The sequence below is a fragment of the Varroa destructor genome, unplaced genomic scaffold, assembly GCF_002443255.2.
Source record: "Varroa destructor unplaced genomic scaffold, Vdes_3.0 BEIS01000001.1, whole genome shotgun sequence".
NCBI classification, from domain to species: Eukaryota; Metazoa; Arthropoda; class Arachnida; order Mesostigmata; family Varroidae; genus Varroa; species Varroa destructor.
Genome location: NW_019211454.1, coordinates 48,281,365 through 48,302,616, shown reverse-complemented (window position 1 = coordinate 48,302,616; position 21,252 = coordinate 48,281,365). Strand labels below are relative to the sequence as shown.

The 21,252-nt window shown below is 40.5% G+C and overlaps 1 protein-coding gene across 2 annotated transcripts; it reads left to right on the top strand.

Annotated features, from left to right (window-relative positions):
- Positions 1-174: 174 nt before the first annotated feature.
- LOC111242933 (endoribonuclease Dicer-S-like) lies at positions 175-7,335 on the top strand. Of its 2 annotated transcripts, XM_022787885.2 has the most exons (5): positions 175-453; positions 721-836; positions 1,368-3,067; positions 3,452-3,753; positions 3,977-7,335. In XM_022787885.2, the coding sequence occupies exons 1-5, from the start codon at positions 416-418 to the stop codon at positions 6,291-6,293; spliced, it is 4,473 nt and encodes a 1,490-aa protein (XP_022643620.1). In that variant the 5' UTR covers positions 175-415; the 3' UTR covers positions 6,294-7,335. The 2 variants fall into 2 exon arrangements, with proteins under 2 accessions (XP_022643620.1, XP_086831761.1); XM_086975635.1 differs by lacking the exon at positions 721-836 and having other exon boundaries at positions 176-453.
- Positions 7,336-21,252: the final 13,917 nt, after the last annotated feature.

The window sequence follows — 21,252 nt, the reverse complement described above, 5'->3', positions numbered from 1 at the left end:
ATATATATGTAATCAGCTACCCTTAAACTTTTAACTATTTGATTATTCGAGGTGTTTATGTTTACGCGAATTGGCGCATAAGAATGAAATCTCAGTGATGAACAGTCTGTAACATACCGATGTCGTATATATTTGAGTTTGAATTTGCCGCCATTCGAAGATTTTGTTGCTCTGAATTCAGTTGATCTCTATCGCGAACACATGTCGCACGATTTTTGTCTCCTTGTAAAAATAGCCCGCTACCAGCGGCGCCTGCCTCGTGTCATCTGGCAGGAGGTCGTGTGTTTTCTAGCAGATCTTGTCAGTACGATTATTTGTTTATCCTGAATTGAACTATTTACCTTAAAAGTGGTTAAATCAAAAACACGCGAAGGAAGAGTTGTTGGCTTGGAGTGAAAGAAGATTGGCGGACAGCATGGGTTCTATGGCGCCATCTGTAGAACAGGTGGAGGGGTAAGTTTACTACGAGGTTTACATTGTGTATTGGAAATTCATTTTCTTTCTTCTTACTAATTTGTCCTACTGTGCTGACAACTATACACTTGAGTAAATGAGACTTTATTTGACCTGTTCATTAGCTCCGACAGACTCCTTGCTTAGACAGCGGTAAAGTAGTTTGTTATCAATGCCAATGCCGAGTTCGATAGTACCTATAAAAAGTCAATACTTTATGGGTGCCATCATTTTGGTTAGCTATTAAGAACTGCGGTTTTTGTCCAGGTCGTTAGGCGCTGAATATGCAGAACCTGCCGTGCGAGATTTGGCTGCCCGCCACTTTCAATTAGAGCTGTTTGAGCTTGCGGCAAAGCAGAACGTGATCATCTGCCTTGGAACGGGTGGGTCCTTGTTCAGTATACCCGTTGTTTACTAAAACAGAAATTAATCATTAGCAGTATGATGGCTTATCAGGGTGCGGGTTCTGGAGCCTGGTCTAGCCTATTGTAAAATGGCTATTCGTTGATAAACATTTGTACGAACTGGGCGGGTTCTGCGATTGTAGGACGGAAGGTCATTTAACAGAGTCGTCTGTTATCAAAAAGAATGAAGGCATCAAAAAAATGAATATACTCTTAATTTTTACCGATTTAAGATTTAACAGTTATTGGTCTAAATGCTCGTTAATCAAACTTAGTACGCCCATATATTAATAGATAGAAAGGTTACATTTAATTATTTTACAGCAAACCCAAATAATCCGCACAAGATGTTTGAATCAGCAATAGCTAATCCCCACTCTTTGCTCTATATAAACTCGGTAAAATGTGACAGAAATTGACAAATTTCCGTAATGACCAAGACCCTAGCCTGCTAAAATAACAATAGCTGTGCAGAGATTAACATCTATTGTTAATTTTGTCTCATCAAAGGTTGTGGAAAAACCCTAATTGCGGTGTTACTCATCAAAGAACTGCTTTACCAAACCGCTCTCCCGTTGGCAAATGGAGGCCGCAGAACGGTATTCCTCGCGCCGACTGTGCCTTTGGTTCAACAGCAGGCAGCCTACCTCACGCGACATATTACAGGTCGCGTCCGAAGTTTCGTTGGAGCTATGCGTGTTGACGATTGGTCAGGACGTCAATGGTACCAACAGTTCGAGGAGAACAACGTGTTGGTTATGACCCCTACAATCCTGAATAATATACTGAACGCCAATTTTATCTCCATGGCCAATTTGAATTTGTTAGTGTTCGACGAATGCCACTGCGCCACAGGCAAGGACCCGTACGTGCAAATTATGCAAAATCATTATATTTGCACGCAGCCAAGCGCTCGACCCCGTGTACTAGGGCTGACAGCTTCAGTTTTCAATAAGAAAGTGCGTCTTGTCGAAATGGCCTCGCGAATTGAGGAATTGGAATGTAAACTCGGTGCGAATCTAGTCACTGCCCTCAGTGCCGTGGATTACATCACTCGGCCACGGGAGCTGCTCGTGATTTACCCGACGGCTCCGGTCAACGCGGGCAATGACGCTGGTGGCCCTCGTATCGTGACGACCCCAGACGCGAACGTGTCCACATCGGTCAACGCTATCCTCGCCGCCGTTGGACCTTTTGGCTGTCTGGATGTTGTGCGCCGTCGAGTACGACAATTAACGCACACTATCCTCAGCGATATGGCCCGCGCTGATAAGCTGCAGAGTACGCGTCGACTACATAAATCTTATGAGCTTGCTGAACGAATCGTAACCAGCTGGAATGCGCCTCTTGAAGATGCTAGCCCTAAAGCTTGGAAACTTCTGGAAATACTTGAAGAATTCAAGGGTTTCGGCCAGCCGTTGTGCGGCATTATATTTACCATAGAACGGGCAACAGTGTTTGCTTTGTGTCGTTGGATTCAAGCGATGTCAGCGAAATATCCGGAACGGTGGGGCCATCTTCGTTGCGATTTCGTCATTGGTCAGAGCGGCATGGCACTGTATGGCCCGGAATACGGCGAAGGTGGTCAGCTCGCTGAGCAAGAATTGGTCCGTCACCAGGAACGAGTGCTAAGGGACTTCCGTAGTCACCAACTCAACCTTCTCGTGGCTACATCGGTGATTGAGGAAGGCGTCGATGTGCCGGCGTGCAATCTTGTCGTGCGATTTGATACGCCGCGTAGTATGCGTTCGTATGTGCAATCGCGTGGTCGGGCGCGCAGATTGCCATCACTTTACGTTGTCCTAGCGAGCGCTCGAGAAGCCGTTGAAATACAGTATGAACTGGCTACGTTCAAAAACATCGAATTCCAATTGTTACGTTACTGTAATGAGCACCGTCGTGGCCCTGTTGAGCCGTCACAGATGTTCTTACACTTATATAATCGTTTTCAGCTCGCCAACATTTACTCAAAGGTGCATGAGCATAATAACGGTCGTGCAATTATAACGCCATTTGCTGCACGTCAGATCTTGCAGTGGTATTGTGATTCGCTTGGGTCTGATCGCTATACGCTGCAGACACCCGAGTACACGTACGAAGAATCGACGCAGTATCGGAAGCTCGTACGCTGCAGCATTCGACTTCCACGGCAAAGTCTTCTCCAGACAGCTGTATATGGAGATTGGGAAGAATCGCACTCTATCGCAAGGGTGAGTACAGGAGATCACATTTTGGACGTTACATGTGCGTGTGTACAGGGATGATCGGTGCGAAAACTGATGATCTGTTTCAGATTAAATCTGTGTGCCGTAACATTTTAGTAAAGAACAGCTACAGATACAATCTACTAAGGATTGACTTGTTTCACTTTAAACAAGTCGATTCTTACTTTATTTAAATTACATTGAATTAATCAAATATCGTTGATAGTGTCAACTTGGTCACACCGAATAATCGTATTATCGTAAGTAATTCCGCCTCAACATAAGGTGAAATTTTTTACTTTTCGTTTTCCCGGAGAGACATAATTCCGCTGGTCTTAGCTTAGCATCTGATCATATGACTTACGAGATAGTTCCATTATTTGTACACAGACGTCAGCAGCGTTGAATGCCCTGCACCGTCTCTACGAAATTGGTGAACTTAGCCAGCACATGTTGCCAATCAAACGTAAGGTCGTACTGGAAGTAACACTGGACGAGGTGAGCCCGGAGGTAGCGTCATTGTTCAAGACCGGTCCTGCATCCCAGACGAATCTCATTCTGTGTCCTCGAGTGCAGCCGGAAGCTTTTGTACCAACAACTCTGACTTCTGCGGACTTCCCAGTCCGACTCCAACTGTATCGGTTCTATCTGCGCCTCACGAAGCTCAATGATCCAGACCATCTTGATGATAAGTAAGTCTGGCAGCTTTCATTGTTTTTTCTTTCTATCTCCTCAAAAATAAAAGTTTCAATTTTTAAGATTAACTTTGCTTTTTTTTTGTGGTAGACCTTTTTATAATGCAAATTATGATAGAAACTTCGTTTGGCGATTCTATGTTAGTTGTTGTGCAATTTTTTGTATGAAATTTTAAAAGCACTCTCTCTTATGTGTTCCCTTATATTATTTGACTTTTAGCTATATGGACCCCGAGCTTGAACCCAGGTGTATGGGAATTCTTCTCAAACAACGCCTACCTGAATTCTTACCTCAGTTTCCGATTTATACGAGAGCAGGCAAGGAATTAGTTACAATTGAGTTTTGTCGTGAGCTTGAACTTCATGAAGAGCAGTTCAAATTGTGCTCTGAATTGAATGCATACCTATTTCGTGATGTGCTGAAAATACCGTCAATGATGTACAACATGAATGAAGTTCCAATAGTGACCATTGTAGACCCTAACAGAGAACTGGATTTTTGTTTGATTCAACCACCCACGTGGAATGGTATTATACCTCCGGATATTTCACTTGAGAGTGCCGCAAAGCTACTGAAGAACGCTGTGGTGAATATAGAGGCAACTGAGACGCTTCCAAACGCCCATGAGAAACGATGCTACGTGGAGCGGGTGTTTGCCAAGGCTGACGGTGAATTAATGCTAGTACCAAAACGGGTACAAAAGCGGCTCGAGATGATACATCCCAGACATGAAGATCGGCTTGGAAACATATCAAGGCGAACTAAGCACCGAAAAGCGCATAGTTTGGCACCACGTAGCGCTGCAAAATGCGTCATTGAACGTCTGCCCGGCTCTGTATGGAATAAGGTCACATCTGTTCCCTCTATTTTGTATCGCGTACGACGTTTGGCCGCTGCTGAAGCTCTCCGTTTGGATATCGTTACGGTATCCGGCCTGGGTTCCAGGGTACCGCCTCTCGAGCCCAATCAAAACAAGCCCGGATGGAAACCTCTCGAAATGGAGCGCATGGCCGGCCATCGACGAGCCCAACTTAGTGTCGATGACGAGACAATAAGAAATATGGATTTCAGCAAACAGCCAAACCTCGAAACTTGTTGCGGGCCATCCCCCGTTGATTTGATGAAAGCTCTCACTCCTCTGCATGCTAATGACATTGTTGACTCCGAGAGACTGGAGGTCATCGGGGACTCATTTCTTAAAATTGCTGTCACCTTACACTTGTATCAAGAATACCAGAAAGCCAATGAAGGAGAGCTGACCGGCAAGAGATGCAGGATTATTTCTAACATCAATTTGCTTCAGCACGCTGTCCCCAAACGCATTCATGAGCATGTCGAATGTAGGAGCTTTCGCGTAAGAGTTAACTTCATTCCACTTTCGGCGACAGAGGTAGAACCACTTAAAGGCGCAGCGATTAAGGCGGAAATTGCCGAACTGTCAAGAAATTCCCAGTATTACAAGAGCAAAATCTGCGCTGACTCGATTGAGGCTTTAATTGGAGTCTACTTGGAACGATGCGGTCCCGTAGGAGCACTGGAATTTCTACGCTGGCTAAATATACCGCTTGGACGGCGCCAAGATGGCGATTTTCTAGATCGCTTCGATCTTCCAATTCCCGAACCGTTACCGACAGGAAGGATGGCGGACCTCGTGCGTTGGGAGGCAGAAATGCGCTCAGCTGAACAGGCCATGGAATACACTTTCAAAAGTAGACTGTTGCTGCTTGAAGCTATAACGCACAAGTCGTACCGTTATAATCACTTGACGACTTCATACGAGCGGCTCGAGTTCTTGGGTGACGCTGTTGTCGATTACCTTATTTCGCAGTTTATATATACGTCGGATCCCGATCTTAACCCTGGCCAGTTAACAGACGTTCGCGCCTCTCTTGTTTGCAATAATACATTGGCCGCCATCGTTGTCGACAACAAGCTGCACACATGTATGCAGCACCACTCGCCGCTCCTGTTAAAACTAACAAATCGCTTTGTCGAATACCGCGAGACAGAGAAGCGTATCAACCTTCTCGACTATTTAATCGGTGACGACGAACTCGAAGACGTGGAGTTAAGTGAAGACGATCTGGAGCAGGTCGATGTACCGAAACCGCTCGGAGACCTAATGGAGAGTCTTATGGGCGCCGTCTTTCTTGATAGCAACAAAAGCCTTAAGACCGTATGGCGTGTCCTGGTTAAGCTAATGGGGGCGGACTTCCTACGAGAAGCGATCGTCAATGTACGGCTCAACCCGGTGCGACAGCTGGGCGAGATGTTCCCCCCAGATGCTCCGGGCGGAGCAGTCTTTGGCGAGGCCGAACTCTCCGACGAAGGGCGTCGTACTACGATGAAACTTACCGTTCAAGGACGAGAATTTGAAGCAACTGCAAGAAACAAAAAAATCACTAAAGTGCTTCTTGCAAAAAAAGCTTTGCGTTTTTTTAGGCGGGAGAAGGAACGCCTCGATGAGGAAATCTGTCGCGATAAATGGCTTTGCAATAGCGATACAGTAGAGAGGGCCAGACAAATCGTAGGATAGGGGCTATTAGACTATTTATTATTATGGATTTTGATCAAATAGGAATAAACCATTTCATTCTAGTTTGAAAATTTGTGGATAAGTAATGACTACTGGAGGATGCTCCTATTGAGGGTAGAAATATCTCTAAAACATATTTTAGAATACCCCATTGTTATTCGAGTAGAACTTGAAATTGATTAGAGCATTTGGAATTAATGCAATTTAAGATGAAAAACTTTGTATGTACAGGGCGTATCTATGTTAAGGGCAGCGGCTTTGTGTACTTCTGTACGTGTAAATTATTTTCTTATTTTTGCTATTCATTTAAATAAACTAATAAATGCTTGAGTATGTATAATATGTATGATTTGAGATTTATATGCATTTGATAACTCTGGCACGTGTTCTAGCATGACGGTGAAGGTCTTTCCTTTGTGTGGGTGTGTCCTCCATGGCAGGCAATGTATATAATTATATCCATTTACTGAAAACTTTAGAATTAACACCACGAACAATATAGCAGTTGCATTTACGCTTTGTTACTCTTTCATTATATTCACAGATTAGCCATACAACACCCGCTTAGAAAATGAGACGCGACCTGCCGTTTCCACATTCATTACCTTGATCACTTGCACTCTATATATATGCTGGGTGCTTCCAGTCAGGCCAATCCTTCGCCTTTCGCATATCTCTGAGTCTGTGAAAGTTTTCCCAAACGAAAGTTAAACGTTGTTGAAGATCGTTGTCATTTGATGATTGTTTAAATTAACTCCGTCTTACATAGTCTATGCAAACGAACGAGAACGATTCATAAAAGTCTGCTCAGCGAGACCTAGTAAGTCTTCAATAATTATTGCTTATCAGATGCTGTAATTCGTTACTTGTGAAGCATTGTCTCAGGTGGTATAATACATACAAATACTTCTCTACAGCTTCACTATATAGATATCTAAAGCGAGAATTGCTACGTGAAACAATTGGGCTTTATTGTATTTATACGTTGTAAAAACCTTCTTATAAATCATTATAGTTAGAAAATAAACTTCGCTGCACAGAAGTGTTCTTTTTTGGCTTTTAGATAACGACTCGATAAATCCAATGAAACATAGCTAGGTTTAGGTCTGTGGTTCCTGCCGTTAAAATGGCTATCTATTTATGAACTTCCGCAGGGTAGAGAATATTATTTGATGTTTGTTGTGGCATCTAAGTAGATATATTCAGCATGTAGTTCAATCATTGAATTGGTGTAATTGGGACGGTCATAATATGCCGTCCTTTTTACCCTGAAATAAGTTTAGAATATATTAGTAAATCCGTCTCGAAGTTAGCGTTTAGGTAATGAACGAAATTTGTGCGGGACAGATTGTTACATAGAAGCACGCTTACGTATATAAAAACAATTAGGTTGTTATTACGCTTTCGGATCGGATGAAGGTTTGTAACGAAAATCGGGCCTTGATAATAATTGACTTCAAGAAGAAATACTAAAGAAGCTAATACTCGTATGTAATTTGCCTTTTTAAGAATAGATCGATGTATTAAGCAACTTAGTTTACAGAATATAGTTCAGGAACTTTTCGGATCATAATTTCAAATATATTAGTGGGTAGTGGCAAGAAATATATTCTCCAATATTCAACGCAGCTTCTGTGCTGCTCGATTGAAAAATTGATTGTGCCTCTAGTTGATTACAAGCAACCTCGTTTAAAAATCCTTCCAGTGATATCTATATAACCAAACAAGGTAGAATGGACCTATTGGAATCGAGCACCGAAGTAATTGTTAGTGATCAATGTAACAAATAAAAGAATTTTGCCTACGTTAAACAGTGTCTAGATAAACAACACATCAGTCGGCGAAAAGACAGCGTATATGATTAAGATTATAGGTAGATATTTGTGTCTCCATAGATCATTACCAACCGAAACAAATACATCGATCTAATCTTTATTGACGACTTCTCAGGCTCCGTGACGTTTCTCTATGAAAAAGCGCATTTCGCCAAAAAGATACTCATAGAAAACAACCTTTTGAAGTTTCGCTTTCATACGGTGTCTGAAAGCAATCACAAACAGAATACTATCTAGTAGTTGTAGACTGTCTAAATTTAACCAAGTTCACTTGCTGTAATAATAATGCAGTGTATGTTTTTCCATAATTGTGAGTTAGGGCCAAAAGGCTACGCTTTACAATCAAATAAGCAGGTTTCCGAGTTTGACTGTTCCTGCTTGAAAGCGGGACAACAGGGCCACTACAAAGGGCTGCAACGGCTGCCATCGAATTTCAGCCATATATTCGAATTCGATAGGTACATCGCATAGCAGACACAGTAGCAACGCTAGCGATTCGAAACTAAGCATAATGTTTTTTTCGAGGGTAACTCACAGTGGCGTATGTTACTCTATTTAGGTAATGACTTTGCATAGTTTAGAAAAGCGGCTCAAATAGCTCTGTCACAGAAAGTGAGTCGAAAATGGAATTAGACCTTTGAAACTCGGACAACCTATAAATTTCCCGAGGTGCACAACAGATGCTTATTATGCACTCCTTATTGCACTTTTTCTCTAGAAGAAAAAAAGATTTATATCAGTCGGAAGGTATGTCTCTGCTTATAGTGGTGTTTGAAATGCTCTTGCTTGACAACTGACTGGCTGGATGTCCATAATGGTACTAGCGCTACTCGATTTTTTGTCGCGCAAACACAGTGTACGCTTAATTGAACTACTTGGAAGTTTCTAGTTTAGTACTAGGTTTTTTTATTTTGACTCGAATCGCATCTAGTTCTTAGTTAGTAGTTAATAAGAAATAATCAAGCCCAACCTAAATAAGTAATGTGCCTTTGATAAATCAGAACAGAGTGCACAACCATGGAACACAGACTTGTTATGCCACGGGCTGGTACTAGGGCGCATAGAAAACTGATATCGCTTTATCTAACAGTTGCAATTCTTACTTCTGTTACAAGACAAACAAAAGCTTATTTTTCTGTATCATTAGGTTTATCCAGAAGTACTATCTGAATTTCGAAACGGATCTGCCGTAATGTCTTAGAATGGAAATCAATCTTTCGGAATCATTCGACATGAGTCGATGATTGCTTCAAGGAAGCGTAGCGATGCGCGAAGACAGAACATTGCTTTTCATCTTGTGGGATTTTGAAATTGCCGAATTCGACCACTAATTAAATGCATATTACTCAGTGAAATGTATTATTTTTTTGTATTTATTTTATTTATTAAGCCGGTAGGATTTAAGTAGACGATCTGCAGATGCATACAATGAACTTTGTTCGATTGCACCTCATCGGCTATTTTTTAGCAAAATTAATTCGATTATGTAGATAAAAAGGCCGTTCTCCCCATCTGCAGCGAACTGCATAGAGCAGTAAAACATCGATGAAGATTACGACCATTATACTTCTATACGGTTATAGTCGTTACTCGGACATCGTAGGCATACAAAGTATCAAGGTCGTTTTAGAACGTCTTCTATTTCGTCGAGGGCCCAGTGTATGTAATGTATTCATATCTTACACTGACGATTCGATCGTACACATGATACACAAGGTTGTCATCATTTTTTCTACTAGCTGTTTACTGGTTCTCGCTTTTACACGGCATCTATTGGTGTGTCGGATGCGCCATAATGTTGGGACACCGTCAGCTTGCTTGTTCTGACAGTGTTGATTCTTACGATTATCTGGCAAACTTTGCTGATCTATTAACAGTAAACAAGAACCGACGTCACGGAAGGTTACGTCGATCAGACACGTCGTTCATTGCTCTTGAAAAATGGGTGCTGCGTTTTTTTACCTGCACGATAGGGTACTTTGAGTAACGTCTGCTGTTGACAGAGATATTTCTGCTTTGTTGACTGCTACATTCCACCCGTATAGCTGCTAGTCTCGCAGTCGCGTATATTTAAATGATACCGCCAAATATATGAACAAAGATCACCTTAAAATTCACAAAAGTACTCCGTCGCGCTAGTGGAAGCAGAGGAGTTTTACCTAACTCATTGCGTGTGATGAACTGCAAAGTTTGAACGCGACAGGGGCTAAATGCCAACGTGTATATTTTGGTTTACAGTCATCGTGATAGGTGGCGCAATCCTTACACTCTTTATGCAATTACAAGGTTTTAACTATACAAAATTTTATATAATTTTTCAAACAACGTCAGTGCTCTCAGTTTGACTGCGAGATTGTATTAGTGAAGTTCTTTATCATTCTGCTATTTATGCTAGACTGGATTATTGGGCGAGGAATGATCTGCCCTTGGTGGAAAAAGATCCGAAAAAGACCGAGAAAATCATGCGATACATTTATAAGACCACGAAGATCTAGGATCAGGTTAATAATTTAGCTATTTATCTAAATCTCTGAAGTTACTTTGCGAGGCCCACTATTCGGAACAATAATCCTATCCATTCAGGCTTTAAATTTTCCCACTCTTTTGTGGTTCACATTTGAGGTGCATAACCTACCCGATGTAACGAACCGTAAAGTTAACAATACCCGCGAACACCGCAAAACAAGGAAAATCAGTAGCGTGAATCAGTTCAAGGTATGCTACCAACCATATATATATATATATATATATTTGTCTTACATGCTCTGACAATTTCGAAAGTTTGTTTCAATATATATACATATGTACGAATTCGTCCTTCGCTATTTCGTAAATATGCTTTCTATCGTGATGTCGTAAAAAGTACTATTTAGAAATTACATTGTCAAAGCCTTTCTTATATTATATATCTTACATATAACGAAAATGTGATGATTCAGGACTTCGAATCGGCCACGAAAAGATCGGTAGCCATAAAAATCATAAACGGGCGAAACTAAAATTAAGGTCGAAATAAGGCGAAATTAAAATTAAAAACAAGGTTAAAAATTCGAATGATATGCCCCAAGACGAAATGCGCATCAAAATCACTATCAATTCAATAGATTTCGAAAACGGATTCACTGCGATTTGGCAATAGTGATTGATATTATGTAGACGACGAGGTAGGTCCATGGCAGTCACCTAACTTACCTCAAACCCTGGACTCATTAGCGACGGTGAAAGGAGTCAAGTGCCAGTGGAACGAGACACACTGGCAAGCGCAAAGCAAGCTCTTACAAGCTCATTAACTTTATATGCAATTTCTGTGTCGCTCTTCGACAATTACCTAACGCGGTATGATACCTTTTCGCTGGAGGACTAATACCAAATTTTACGTAGGGAATGTAGTTCAAAGTTCATAATGAAGGTCTGAAGACCGAGGGGCGGATTTCACTTTGTCTGTCACTTTGTCACATACTTGTCCCTCCCGCCACACTTTTCAAGCATTCGCAGAATGTAGCGAACTTATACAGACCCGTCGATTTGTTTTGTTCGATCCATCGGCATGCCTGAACTCAAAGACACGTGGCCTGCGACTCTTTATCGAAGTTGCTATGGCGCATAACGTAGACGAAGGGAAACGTATTCCTGTTGCTCAAGAAGTTGCCGATCTCAGTCTTGTATCAAGAAGGACAACTGAGTTAACGTTCATATTCAGTATCAATTGTTTTAGTGCGATGGCATCTAGTACAAGGTAGAACTGGAGTCTCAATTATCGCTGTTGTGTACACATTTGCTTGACACCTCAATATTTTTGAACGAAACCGCCCAGCTTGTTTTTAAGTGTAGAGGGACTTTACGTGCATGTTTGCTTCATTTTCGAGCGGAACACCGTTCTGTATAAGTATGTAGACTCGTTGAATGCACACAAGCGCTGTACAACTTTTATCCTTAATACCTATACACGTTCTCTACGCAGGAAGGCTTAAACTTTCCAGTCGTCTTTACCCCACCCGAATGGTTGTTTCTAGTTGTCAGACCTACAACTCGGGGAATTACTCCATATTGCCTTGAGTTGAATTAAAGCGCCGCCTCGCCCAAGCTAGTAACAGGGAACAAAGCGACGAGAAATCTGGAAGCACTTTTCTATCTTCTATTCTGCTAATACTTTCTTCTTAGATTAATAGTTATTTAGGAGATTGAATTAATCCTGCAGCACCTGGCGGGCATACGAGTAGTGGGTCGCGTACTACCGTTTTCTGATTCTAATTGTTATAACAAGAACACATACCTTAATTGACGAATGTATTAAATAAACAAAATAGATAGCAAACATCAAGGGACCTTGCCAGTGTATGTATATACAATGACAAAAGCAAACATCTGGGTGTTGAGACGTTCATGTTTTTTTACAGCCCTTTATAGATTGAAACGCTTGAAATGAAGAGATCGGAGATGACTGTTGAATACGTTGTGTCTTTGCACAGTCTTTTTAAATCTTCACGATACATCGGTCATCGGGCACCTGTTGCTCACATTTGCTCGTAGCGTTATAGCTTTATGATTCTGGCGAAATTAGACGGTTGAATCATTGGCGAATAACATAGAGCGTCGACATTACCTGCCGTCATATACGTTACATACACACGTATCGCTGTGATGTCTGCGTAAGCACAGGAGCTGTACGCTCAAGTAGATTAGTGTAAGGCGTCTACACTGTGACCTGTATTAATACACATATAGCGTCGGGTTATTATGATAGACTTAGTGTAGTGGGTCGTATTTGCTAAAATCACAAAAAAAAAACTCAAGTACGGTGACCGTGAAGAGAAACGCGTTGCACTCTACTTCAGATTGCTTCATAGCTGCTTAGCTTATTTTGGACGATACGTTTCAAAGAACAGCGAAAGAAAAGCAAAAATATCTTATTATTGCAATAAATGTATTATACGTAACAGTAAATAATTAAATGTTCGAAAGCTTTACATTGCATATGTAAATCGATAGGATTTTGCCTTTGTAAGGAATACCCTTTCATCTTCCTACGTATTCTTTGGAATACCTGAGCCTCGGAATAACTGTCTCCAGCATGCGTCACTTTTGTCTCTTCTGGCTTTTTAAAGGTTTTTGTCAAAACTCTCCTACTATCATGATCAGGCTCACTGTTCCAATTATCTATAATTCAGTGGAGGTCTCTAAGGCTGATAATTATGAGAAGCGTTTAACCAACATACAAAGAAGAAGTCGGCTTTGAAATTACACCCCTAACCATTTTGATTGTTTCTTTTCGGACAGAATGAAAAGAAATTGAAAAGAACCTTTTAAACTTCCTGAGAACAAAGAACAAACTGATTAGAGTAGGATGGAGTTGCCCACCATTAACGCTGCCAGCTAGCTAATAACATGGCGAAATTGTTTTTCTTACTTACTTATTTTTCGACAGATTTTCACATTTTTAAAGAAAAAGAGAACATATGCATTTTATAATTATAAAATGCATATGTTTTCTTATATTATATTGATAAACTGGATTATTTGTGGCCAGAAAAGTGTGACCGCTGTTGACGTACGTTGCGAGTTTTGTTCATGCCATAAGAACGTCTCGGAAGCAATGTATTTAGCACACGTGATACCATAAGGTTAACGGAAAGTGGCCTTTTTCATCTCAAATGTGTAGAAGACTTATTTGGAAAGAAGTTGCATGCCATAAACTTCTATGTAAAATTGCGTGTAGTTACTTGCCGGTTTCTAATTAATAATCGATTACTAACTGGAGACTGTTACACTCGCCTAAATGTAAACAATCGAAATTGGTAGAACTTCTGGGTACAACTTATGCTGTACGCCCTCATCCGCCCTACAGCCCCAGTTCGGGATGCTAGGGGGCTCAGATCTGGTCCACTGGGATGTTGTACATTACTGTGTAATGAACGAAGCGACATTGTAAGTTAAAAAAGAACAGCGTAGAAACTGTAAAAGATGTAAATCAGGTATACCCACTGAATCCTTAAGTTCCGAACAAGTCTGAGACGTTGCTGCAATGGACGAAGAGGAGGGCCCTGAATCTCTGAGATACTTGAGCCTACAGCCGTTTTTAAATAGATGCGAATTTTCTTTTTTTGGACCGAACTTATCGAACAATACACATACATATACGCATATAATGGTTCATCATGGACTGCTTTTGACACAACTATATTTTACAAGGGGCAGGTGTTTTCGAATTGCTTCATACATGTGTTCGCTCGTATATATATGTATTTTGCGCGGAAAATATCGAACGATTTTTTGTCTGACGTGTACATCTTATAAGATAGTTATATATGAAGGCTTCTTGGGTGGATGATTCGGAGACCAGCCGCCGAAATTCCACGATAGAGTTTCAGCGGCTGTTCTACAGGTGGCCTGTATTACACATAATAAAGCAAACATGAATGTCAAAAACCGGTCATATGAAGTAAACAGGAAGTAGAACAAATAAATAATAATTCGAAGAAGCTGACACTCACTATTAAATTAGATATTAATTTTTTGTTAGTTGGTTCCATTGCAGTAAACCTTAGTCACAAGCATGTCAAGCCTGTTTAAGTAGGTAACATTCACTTACCCGCTTTCGTATTGCATCCCTTTGTTGACAGTGCACGACGTAGGGGTACTGACATGTTCGTTCTGAGCAGGCAAAGTTTGTCGAATTAAGACATTTAGACAGTTATGTTTTTGTGAAAATATAGAAGGAGTTCTCAGTGACGAAAGGTAGGTATCGGTTCCACTTAGTTCCACTTAGGGTAGTGGTCTCACTTTCCAAGCAAATTATCAATCGAATTTAATTTAATCGTTAATTAATTATTATTGTTAATTAAGAAACACAATAACCTAACACTAAAGAAAGAGCTCATAAAACCACTGAAAACCTTTTGGACCATATGGGTTAAACGAGATTACTACATCATTAGATGGGTTAATAGATTTACTACATTAGAACTTTCTGCGGTTAAAATTTGATTGATTCATATATGTATGATAAGGTGTCCATGCAGGAAATGACCTCGACTAATTTCTTCAGTCTTCATATTAATCAGAAAGGTCATTCAACAAGATGGAGAATTAGGCTGTCCCTATGGACCATGTCAGTTGCTCGTTTGAAACGCATAGCTCGGCCACTTTATCATTGCTGCATGCTTATTTCATTCTTCCTTGTAAGAAGCTTGAGCACGTTCATAGGGACAACCAGTTCGGCCGGCGTAAGCGTAACCTTGTCGTCAAAAGCTGAGTCAAAGGAACGCCGCATATAACGTATTGTGCAACGTCTCGACTCTTGTACGACGTGTCAGCAGAGCGCTTCTTCCGTTGTTTTGTAGACTGAAGAATTGCAACCAGATGCCGCACGCAAGGTTCGCCATGCACTACGTCAGCTATAGGGAGAACTTCGTGAGTGTGTTTCAGTAAAAAAAAAATCCGTTAGTTTTGTCTACTATGACGTGCACAGACACCATTTCACCTGCAAAAATTCGAATTAAGATAGCATTACAGATAAACTACAGTGTTGTATACCTACGTAATTACCTTATGAACCTTGTGAATTCAATTTACTCCTCAGCATTTCCAGGGTGGCTGAAATTGTTGTAGAATTTTCTCCCAAGCTAGTGAATATCGGTGCCTTTAAAGTCATGTGAGAAGTATGGCCGTTCTTGGCAACCTAGAGATTGGTTAGTCGCATAAGGGTTCTTATTGGCAAATAGGCGCTACTTGGACCGCCTAGTATCTATTATGAGAAGGAACGATGGGACGGGCTGTTTCTGGTAGTACCCGTTTGCAGCAGCCGAAGCCAACATAGCAGTCTGCACTATGAAAAACATGTATCAGGGTCTTTACGTTTCGACCTTGTCGTGGAAGAAGCGTGCTTGCACAAGGTATATAAATGCGTCAAGGCCACTTCGTGCAACCTAACGTGCTTTATCTACTATTAAGTGCGACTCCTTTATCGACTAAAATTACTAAGAAATACTTCCCGATACATGTAGAAGTAATTGGTCACTGGTGTAGAAACGAAATAAATTCGCTGATGCCTTAAGCATCATTTGCTAGGCATAAAGGCAAATGCTGCACGAGACGTTCCATATAATTGCATTTTTACCTCTGGAAAATTATAACAACCGTATGTATATATACGTTTATTGTACGACCTCCCTCCCGTCCCCCACCAAAAGGACGTGGTGCGCCAATATGGACGAACAAATTTTTTTGAATTTCCAAAATCTTAGCAACAAGCCAGCCGCAGGTATTAATCCACACATACACCGAAACACAAGTTATTAAACAACGATAATGTATAATCTAATCAGCCTAAAAAAGGCACCATTCTATCCCCAAAAATTGGTAGAAAAATGTGGATCCTAGTTGTTCTTCAGACGAAAATAGTCCGATAAGGTCTGTTTTCAACTGGAAATAATTCTCTTTGAAAATGATGATACCGCTGATTGAGCTATAACAAAAGCTGAATAACAAAAATAACACTCGATATGGACAAATTGTCTTATAATTGAAACTTTTAGTGACGGTCCGCGCAAGCGGACGATATTTGGCAGCGCTTCAAGGTCGCGATGAACAACGGGTTTACTACGACAACCTGGTCGCCTACGCATTGTAGAATATTATGGCGTTTACTTTTCGTTTATGAAGCTGAAATGTTTTGGTATAATTGATATCAGGTGGCATAAGTTCTGACAGAGCGCGGATAGTCCGGTGGAAAGGTTTCTATTTAAGTCCCACGTTTCAGATGGGCTGTGGACCGACGTTACGCTGAAAAGGTCTGCAGAGTTGTTTTTGCACGACTGAATAGCTCGGTTGCGAAAAAAATTTCTAGCAGACGCTTAGATAACTTTCCACTGGGCAATACTAATGACAGTGTATGTATATCCTAGCTATCTGATCTACTCGAACTAAATATCATATTAATATTATAGAATATTATGAGCTTTACCTGACGCTGAGAAACTCACAAGAATATTTTCATCCGTTGTTGACTGTTATTAATATGTTTCTTATCAGCAGTTGTTTGCTAGATGTAAAATGTCATCAACCTAGGGCAACAATGTTACATCGTGTACGAAATGGTATCTTAAATTCGAGTCCGTACCAGCCACTTATCTGAGGGTGGATGCTGCAGATCACGCATAGTCAACAAGCAGAGCGCAGTAATTTACAACTTACCCATTTACCTCAATGTGCTGGTAGTTGCTCCTCACACCCCACGGTGAGAAGTTGAATATTGTATATGCAACGTAGTTAAGATTTGTATTCGTTTTTTGATATTTGACGATACGAAAAATTGGCAGATGTTTTCCATAAGTCACCCAGATGGGCACTGCTTGACGTACGTGGCTGGTCTAGTGATACATGACGCGTTTTACTCTCAAAGTCGTCGAAAAGTGGTTTCGATGGTGGTTGTTAATTTTTTCTTCAATGCTTTTAGATAAAAGCGTATCTGTTTGGTTGCTTAGTTAGCTCTATGTATTAGCAGGTTTGTATTGCATCGATCACTGACCTAATACGAGATATAATATAATTATTTTTTATATGATCAGTTTTTAAAATATTTTTCTAAATTTATCAACTCAACGGACTGTAATGTCTCACTTGAGAAGATATTAAAGCCAAATAAAAGTAAGACAATTAACGAAAACTGTTGCTGGCAATTAAAACAGACCTTTGATCGTGTCAAAAGCACAGACGCATAAGCTAGGAAAGAATAAAACCATTTGTCAAAGTGTTGTTTTTACTGAAATTATCCTTGTGTATATTCAGAGCCTCTAGTAGAGACAGAAAGCCTTTAGTTGGTAACCGGATGATCAGTCACAACGGAATCAGGGACTGAAATCGCGTCCATGAGCCGTCCAAAAGCTAGGTCGACACACTTATTCAAAACCCAGATTGCTGTTATTACTCAGACCAAATATTCGTATCTGAAGGACGTGCTTTGCAGTCAGTTTTTTTAATTTGTTTATGCACGATTAGGCTTTTGTCGCTTTTGTTAGGTATCTATAAGTACAACTAAATGACAATGCAAATCAGCGTGTATGCATGCACGCATGCATGCATGTCACGAAGCTGATGTACGATCATAAATTTCTCTGGCATCAACCGATATTTTTAGGGGTAAATTGTGTTTTCTTGTAAAATGCCTGGCGGTACTTGATGATAAATGATCATTGAAGCCCTTACTTTTTTTATAATAATTGGCATTTTTAAATAAATCGTCATTACATTCTCATCCTAGGAATTATTTGCAAAACCCTACATGCATAATGTAAAGTTCACTTACACATTGCAGTATGCAACATTGATATGGAGATCGCTAGAAATAGCTTGAGTTAACGGAAATAAAATGGCCAGCAAGTTACTATAAGTTATGCGTATAAAATTTCAGCCTTCTAATTTAGCCATGTTCCGTACGAAGCGCCACCTACTGAATAATAATAATTGATGTTCTGTTTTTCATACATTTTATGCAAAGGCAATAACCCAAGTGAATTCCTTATCGCCCTTTTTTGTGCAATCTTGATAATTGGTACCTTTTAGGCATATAGAAAGCGGTTTGTAAGGATCCCGACGAAGATTAGAATAGTAACCGAAATGTCTGGAAGGTATGGATCCAACAATTTTTTTTTTTGTTTAATAGAGCGACATATCATTATGGTGGTGAACTATGCATCATTGACCGGATCCGAGAATTATAATAATGCTTTCTTAGCAAGGCCTGCTCTATTATTCGCTCCATCAACGAATACAACATCACAACCCAATAATCAGTAGAGTTCTGCGTCTGCGACTGCGCGGTAAATTATCGCTGTAATTTTGGCCTGCGTAAAAACTGGTCACAAAGTATCTCCCGCGGCTACGACACCGAAGAGTAAATCATCAGACTCGTGGATAAGCTCTGGTAAGGACTCAGAACTTTTGTATAACTTATGCTCGCCGAAAGGGTTGGATAGCACAGAACGGCCTTGTATAATAGTACGATAGATAATGATTGTTTTTTAAAGTAATATTAAGTTAGTTGCTAATGAGTAACCATCTATTCTGGAAGCTATTCGGAGAGTCTCATCAAGAGCTGTACTCTCAGCACAGAAAACCCAGATCAATTGCCAACAATTAACATAACTTATAGCCAGAATTTTCGTTCATAGCAGAGGTATGTCTAACGATAAAGGCCGTCATAAAAGGACAAACCATGAACTTAACTTACGTTGTATTGTTGCAGATACACAATTATGAAGACAGATTTCTAAAAGAAGGTAGATCTAACTATAGTACGCTTAGCGAACATCCGTCGATCAGATAGACTACTATAAAGTGTTACTGGGCTTTTCTAAGCGGTAACTTGTGAGGAAACTTTTTTACGGTTGTATGCTTGTGGTATCTTTTGCTGCCACTATAAACAAGGGCAAATAATAGAGAATGCAAAATAGCAGACAAAGCTAGAGAAGTTCACGTGGCAATTTATGGCGGTCCGTTGGCGGTCGTCCTAATTAATACCGGAAACTGGCTTCCTTTTGTCGTCTTATTATTTGAAAAGGCTCATGCATTATAACCAACCTATTCAGGAATAAGTGATCAAATAAAGAATGGCATACGACATTAACATACTTTAACAAAGTACATACGATAAAAGCCGGGTGGGAATATCGTTTATTTTTTCTACCTATATTGTATTATGGTAGTGATATAGTTTATCAGGCACAGTAACGCTTTGTTCATAAGCTGCTGATTTCACCGCATGTATTCTTAGAGCTGGAAAATTTTCGGCTTCTCCCTTGGAAGTCGGCTATAATTATATACTTTAAGCTTCTATTCAAGCCTAATACGAGTGGGATCGTTGGTCTGACTTTATATTGATTCATTATTATTGAACACCTTTCATGTTCAATACAGTGATGTGTTAAGAAAGCCATGGCTGGGCGTTGAGTACTTTTTATTAAAAAAATTAAGCCCAGAGCTGTCCAGTAGATTCTAAACTAAATCACATAGGTGCCGTTGTCATATGCCCAGCCCAACCCACCGCTTAGTGTGTTATAGTTTTAACAAGGGTTATAATCGCTACCGCTCAAAGATAGCAAATTAGCTCATGCAATATGTGCATCTATCATACAAAAAGTATGCTTTTTTTAGTCTGCAGCATCTTATCGTCGCCGGCTCTAAGTCCCCTTCGGATGCGGAAACTTGCGTAGTGCACGCCCGACTTCGAAATCATGTGTGTCCTTCCGGTATTATTGATATATTGGTTTACAACTGTCCGTTCTCACATGGGATATCTTCGCCTTTTTTGTCAGGCATCTAACGATTCGGTGTCGCAGACCGCGGTCGTTATCTCGAATGCAAAAGTTTCTGCTAACGTAAACAGGCTACACTTGAATAACTAAACTTCAGAGCTCAAATTCGTTGTGCGATTGCCCCTTGCAGCTCTAATGGTACCTACATTTAGTTAAAGCGATGTTTAATGATCCTCTATGCTTTAATGTGCCATAGAAAAGCTGTCATTTCTTAGCCCATTGTTTGTTTGGCACATAATGCGGCAATATTTTCCCCTGCACAGAGGTATAACCCTACCGATATTTGTAGATACCCGACGCACTACCTTATGGTAACAATGGTCAGTGCCTTATGTTCTGCTGAACTTACATTTTCTCGCTTTTTGTCGCGTCTTTTGTTTGTGTCGTGGGCCTTCGGTTAAACTCTGCGTGCTGTTAATGCTTCCAAACAGGCCTAGTACCAAAATCACCCATTACTATTGTGTTAGGTAGCGTTCTCGGTATTTGAATGGTTGGTGAGATAGATCGGATCTTGATACGACACTGTCCCACATTATTTTCAACCTAAAATATGTCGACGAAAAAGTCTGATAGTTCGACAAAAGCAGATAAGTGAAACGTAAGATAAAAATTACGAAGTCACATTTCTAAATGTATGACCGACTGCTAACGATATTAGTTAATGAGAAGTATAGATAGGAGCTAAATGCGCAAAAGGAAGGAATCTGCTAACACAGACCTTATGTTTTCTACAAGATCAATAGTAGTAGCGCAGTAGTCATAATTTCTTAAAGATCTCTGAGGGGCACTAAAGGCCTTAGAGTGGCCAGGTCA

Bases quoted from the DNA above. Each gene is read 5' to 3' on its own strand.
- LOC111242933 (XM_022787885.2), top strand. From the start codon at position 416: ATGGGTTCTATGGCGCCATCTGTAGAACAGGTGGAGGG. The intron at 454-720 runs GTAAGTTTACTA...GTTTTTGTCCAG, and splicing joins TCTGTAGAACAGGTGGAGGG to GTCGTTAGGCGCTGAATATG. The intron at 837-1,367 runs GTGGGTCCTTGT...GTCTCATCAAAG, and splicing joins GATCATCTGCCTTGGAACGG to GTTGTGGAAAAACCCTAATT.